Source organism: Austrofundulus limnaeus, unplaced genomic scaffold, assembly GCF_001266775.1.
Source record: "Austrofundulus limnaeus strain Quisiro unplaced genomic scaffold, Austrofundulus_limnaeus-1.0 Scaffold24, whole genome shotgun sequence".
NCBI classification, from domain to species: domain Eukaryota; kingdom Metazoa; phylum Chordata; class Actinopteri; order Cyprinodontiformes; family Rivulidae; genus Austrofundulus; species Austrofundulus limnaeus.
Window position 1 is genome coordinate 1239685 of NW_013952426.1, and position 4549 is coordinate 1244233.

The 4549-nt window shown below is 39.1% G+C and overlaps 1 protein-coding gene across 1 annotated transcript in view; it reads right to left on the minus strand.

Moving 5' to 3' along the window:
* pappa2 (pappalysin 2) overlaps positions 1-4549 on the minus strand; it is a gene marked incomplete at its 5' end in the record, with an annotated part of 72007 nt that overhangs the window by 30686 nt on the left and 36772 nt on the right. The window contains 1 exon segment of the mRNA XM_014004452.1: positions 2749-2962. Coding sequence (XP_013859906.1) covers positions 2749-2962 — 214 coding nt within the window.

Here is a 4549-nt window from a genome sequence, read left to right on the forward strand (position 1 = left end):
ATATATATGAGTGACATTAATGGCTAGACAGAGTTTAAATATTCAATTTCCAAGATCAAAAAATAATCCCACATAGCAAAGTTTTGTCTGGCTCAGTTCTGGCCCACACAACACACTAAGCACTAACTCTTGGCCCAGATACCGCAAAAACTGATGATCCTTTGGTAGCCCAAATGTGAGTTACCAGAGGTGGTATAAGCATGGGCCAGCACCACATAAACTGAACCACAAGTGGGCCAACTGTGGCACTGACAGATTTGGGCCACAAAAACCAAACCAGAACTGGACCAGTTGTGGTACTGACAGATTTAGGCCACATAAACCAAACCAGTACTGGGCCAGTTTTGGCATAGACAGATTTGGGCCACAAAAACCAAACCAGAACTGGACCAGTTGTGGTACTGACAGATTTAGGCCACATAAACCAAACCAGTACTGGGCCAGTTTTGGCATAGACAGATTTGGGCCACAAAAACCAAACCAGAACTGGACAAGTTGTGGCATGCCATCTTTAAAAACAGTGCCATCATTGCCAGACTTGGCCCACATCTGGTTGACAAGCCACTTGCCATGCCAGCAGTCAGACAGCAATGCCAGCTTGACACCAGATCAGGTCCACAAAATGTGGGATGCTGTCATTTTAAAACAATTACAATCCTAAAAACATCAGTGGTTCATGCAAAATCTCTTTTATAAACCTTTAAGTCACTGTCAGCTTTGAATTAGTTATAGCAGAAGTACTTTTGATTTTTCTTTCACACGTTGTCAGAGACCTTCTTTGCTCAAGGCCTTGCTAGGACTACTCATTAGCTTTTTAATCTGATCAGAAAAGGGAGCTGAGTGGTAAGACAAAGCTCTCTGTTTATCAGTGAGTCTATGTTCCTACCTACGGCCACAAACCTTGAGTTGTGACCAAAAGAATGTGATTGCAGATACAGGTAGGCATTTTCTCTGCAGGGTAGCTGGACTCTCCCTTAGAGACAGGGTGAGAAGTTCAGTTATCTGGGAGAGACTCGGAGAAGAGTTGCTGCTCCTCCACATAGAGGAGCCAGTTGAGGTGGTTCAGGCATCTGGTAATGATGCTTTCTGGACGTCTCGCTAGGGAGGTGCTTCAGGTATGTTTGACTGGGAGGAGACCCAGAGGAAGACCCAAGGCACACTGGAAAGATTATGTCTCTCAGCTGAACTGGGAATGTCTTTGAATCCTCCCAAAGACCTGGAAGAGGTGGCTGTGGAAAGAGAGGTCAAGTAGCTGTCCCCGCAGCTCGAAATGTAATATGCAGAAGACGATGGATGGATGGATAGATAAATGGATGGATGGATCTGATAAGAATAAAACTACTTTTCCAAACTGAGGTCAATCAAACATCAAGGGAGATGCTTATTGACTATTACCTGCCCAAACAAAAAACGTTAAAATTTCTCAACTATTATTTTAACAACTTCAAGAAATCCTAATTTGGTATCAAGTTTCTCCCATATAAATACCATTTTTAGAGCATTTAATATACATTTGTCCCACAGGTTAAATGTATTTTAACTGTCACATTTGATCAAACACAAAATAAGTATTTTAGTTTAGTTAATAAAAGCCTGCTGAGATGCACTGAGGTTTATCGCAATAAAATATTTTCTTTGAACCTTTGGTGGTTGACTAATATTCAAAAATAAAAAGCTCTCCTGTGTGGTGCGTGTTGCGTGTGAAGACAAAAATATGTTTCATAATTTGTATTTATATAAATGTTTTATAGGGTACACATGTCAAAGGTAAGTGCGAAAAGCCTGTTCTATTTAATAGCGGCTGTAGTTCACTTTCACATGTTGGACCAATAAAGTGCGTTAGCTTGTTAAAATGTTTACACATATGTTTTAGAAGCAACTCATAAAGGTGCCTAACTTCAATATTAACACATACTTTCTGATCTTAGAGAAAAATGTAGTTAATTATAATTCTATAAAAAGTATATTTTTGAACTTATATGTTGATATATACAACATGCATATTTGAGCTTGTTAGGTATGGTGAAGCTGTGTTGAGGAAAGCATTGCATACGTGTTGCACATAAACAACTTCAGCAGACAAAAACGTGTGAATAGAAAGTGTTGACTCCATTTAAAAGGAGAACGTAAACTCACCCCAGAGGCGGTGTCTCTTATTTGGAAACCCACATCTCATTACTAACACAGGAAATGTGTTCAGTAATGAGCTCTTAGTTGGTGGATACAGTTGGCAAAGCGATGACGAGGCCAAGTTACCAAAAGGTACATATTTTATTGGACCTTAATAAGAGTTTGTTTAGAAACTGAATCCATTCACGCAGCTGACAGGATGAGAAATACCTCTTAAAACAGCTCTCGGTTTTTAAAACTATGCCCTTTGGAGGTTTGGTTATTCATGTGATGTGTTGTATTGTTGTATTAGGGAACAGAATCATAAGTGCTATTTCTAGTAGGTGTGTGTTGGGAATCTTGTAAATTGAAGGAAATGAACAAATGAAATCCATTACGTAGGAAAGCAGACATAATTAGACACTGCACTTAAGGTCATTTACGTTGAACAGCAGTTAAAGCAAATTAAAAAGCCACTTGGACTTTAAAAGCATTTATGCTCAATAAGCATAGCCAGTAAATATCCAGAATGCACATGAACATTGAAAACAAATGTGTGTAAGATGAATGTACTAGAAGCTCCTCAAACCCAAACTTCCTTAAACTGCTGTCCAAGTACTGTCCCATAAYCTGACCCACCTCGGTGTCTTGTTTTTGAGGCTCCCTGCTACATAGAAGCCAGGGTTGCATTTGTAATGGCACATGGAGCCAACATGGTGCCCTGAATCCAGACAGTGTGCTGTTAGCAGTTTGGCGCTGGGAATGTCTGGACCCTCGGCGCACTCAATCTTGCAGTAGGCCTCTGGGAAAGACCATAGGCCATCTTCCAAACACACTAACCTATCGCTGTCACCTGTTGGAGAGGGGGCAGGTAGAGAAGAAGTGGGAGCGGAGGAGGAAGATTTTAATCAAACAGGATGTCAAAAGAGACAGAACCAAAAAAAATCACTGCCACTGTTAGAAAAATAWACTTTGTAAAGTCTTTTTCTTCCAAAACGCACCACTAATCTAACGTGGTCTTTACAGTGTAATGATACATTTAGTATTTATATATATTTATCACATGTTACCAAAAGGCAAAGATGGGTGATAATGTTTATGCAAGTTCCTGTGTGTGTCCAATTGATGTAGCATAATACCTCATAAGCCAGTAAATGGTTGAACATAGTGCCTTATCAAGTCCACGTGGACCCCAAGGTTCACCGATCCACACACACTCACACACTGATGATGGTAAGCTACATTGTAACCACAGTTTCCCTGGGGCACACTGACAGATGCAAGGTAGAAGTGGATGAATTTTATTTAAACTCTTAGACAGTAATCACTGGTTGAACATCTGCAACTAAATAACTACTGGAGTATACCTTATTTTGAGATAATCACCACAGTTTAGTGACCTTAATAACAAAGACAAAATGGCTAAAATGCTCAGTTTTTGTTAAGGTACAAGATGAAGGTCAGCAAGAGAATTTAAAACCATTGCCAWAAGCTATTAGAGTGGGCTATCCCTTGAGCACTGGACAAATTTTAAGAAAGCAATCAGAGGTAAGCCTCTACAGTCAGCTTACCTTAGGACACACAAAAGTAGAAATTAGTTGTATAAATATTGAGCTAAAATGTGGTGCGGTTGTAGCTGAGCATTATCCCCAACACATTCGCCAACTACTAGCCACAGTGCAATATTTTTGCTTAAAGCTYTACCATCAATGTCAATATGTATGTTAGCAAAATGTCTTGTAAATTAGCAAACAGACTGGTGTGAAAACAACTGAAAGTCATTCTCAACACATTATTTGACTAACACTTCTCATAAGACATCACAATATTGAGCATTGCATCATCAGTATTGATCAAAGCTATACAACTGGCAGCCCGTGGGCCACATCTGGCCTATAGATGACTGCAGTCCAGCCTGCCAATGAGTTCTTAACAATTTTTTTTTTATTTCTTTACTTCAGTTAATATAAAAATAAATTTAACAGTTTTTAATGTGACATTTAGAATTCAGTGCAGCAAAATAATCTCATTTACAGGATAAAAGACGATAATACTTGTTTGCTTGTTTGTTTTTTTACATAATGCAATGTTTTCCCTACCTTTTTCGGGCAATGGCCCCCACAACACSCCACACTCAAAACCCAGATGTCCAGTCTCTGAGCTGTTGGCTTTGAGTAACTGTGGCTCCCAGAGCAACTTAATTGAATAGTCCTGTTATAGATGGTTTTAGTTTAAAACTCTAGAACGAAAAGTAGCGAGCAATATGCATTCTTTCAAGGAATGGCAGAAAAAATCAATTTTTAGATCAAAAATATTTTTCAAAAAATATAGACAACTTTAATTTTAGTGTGTGTAAAATGTTTGCATCAGAATGAAACATTTCCACAGTGTGTGTGTGTGTGTGTGTGTGTGTGTGTGTGTGTGTGTGTGTGTGTGTGTG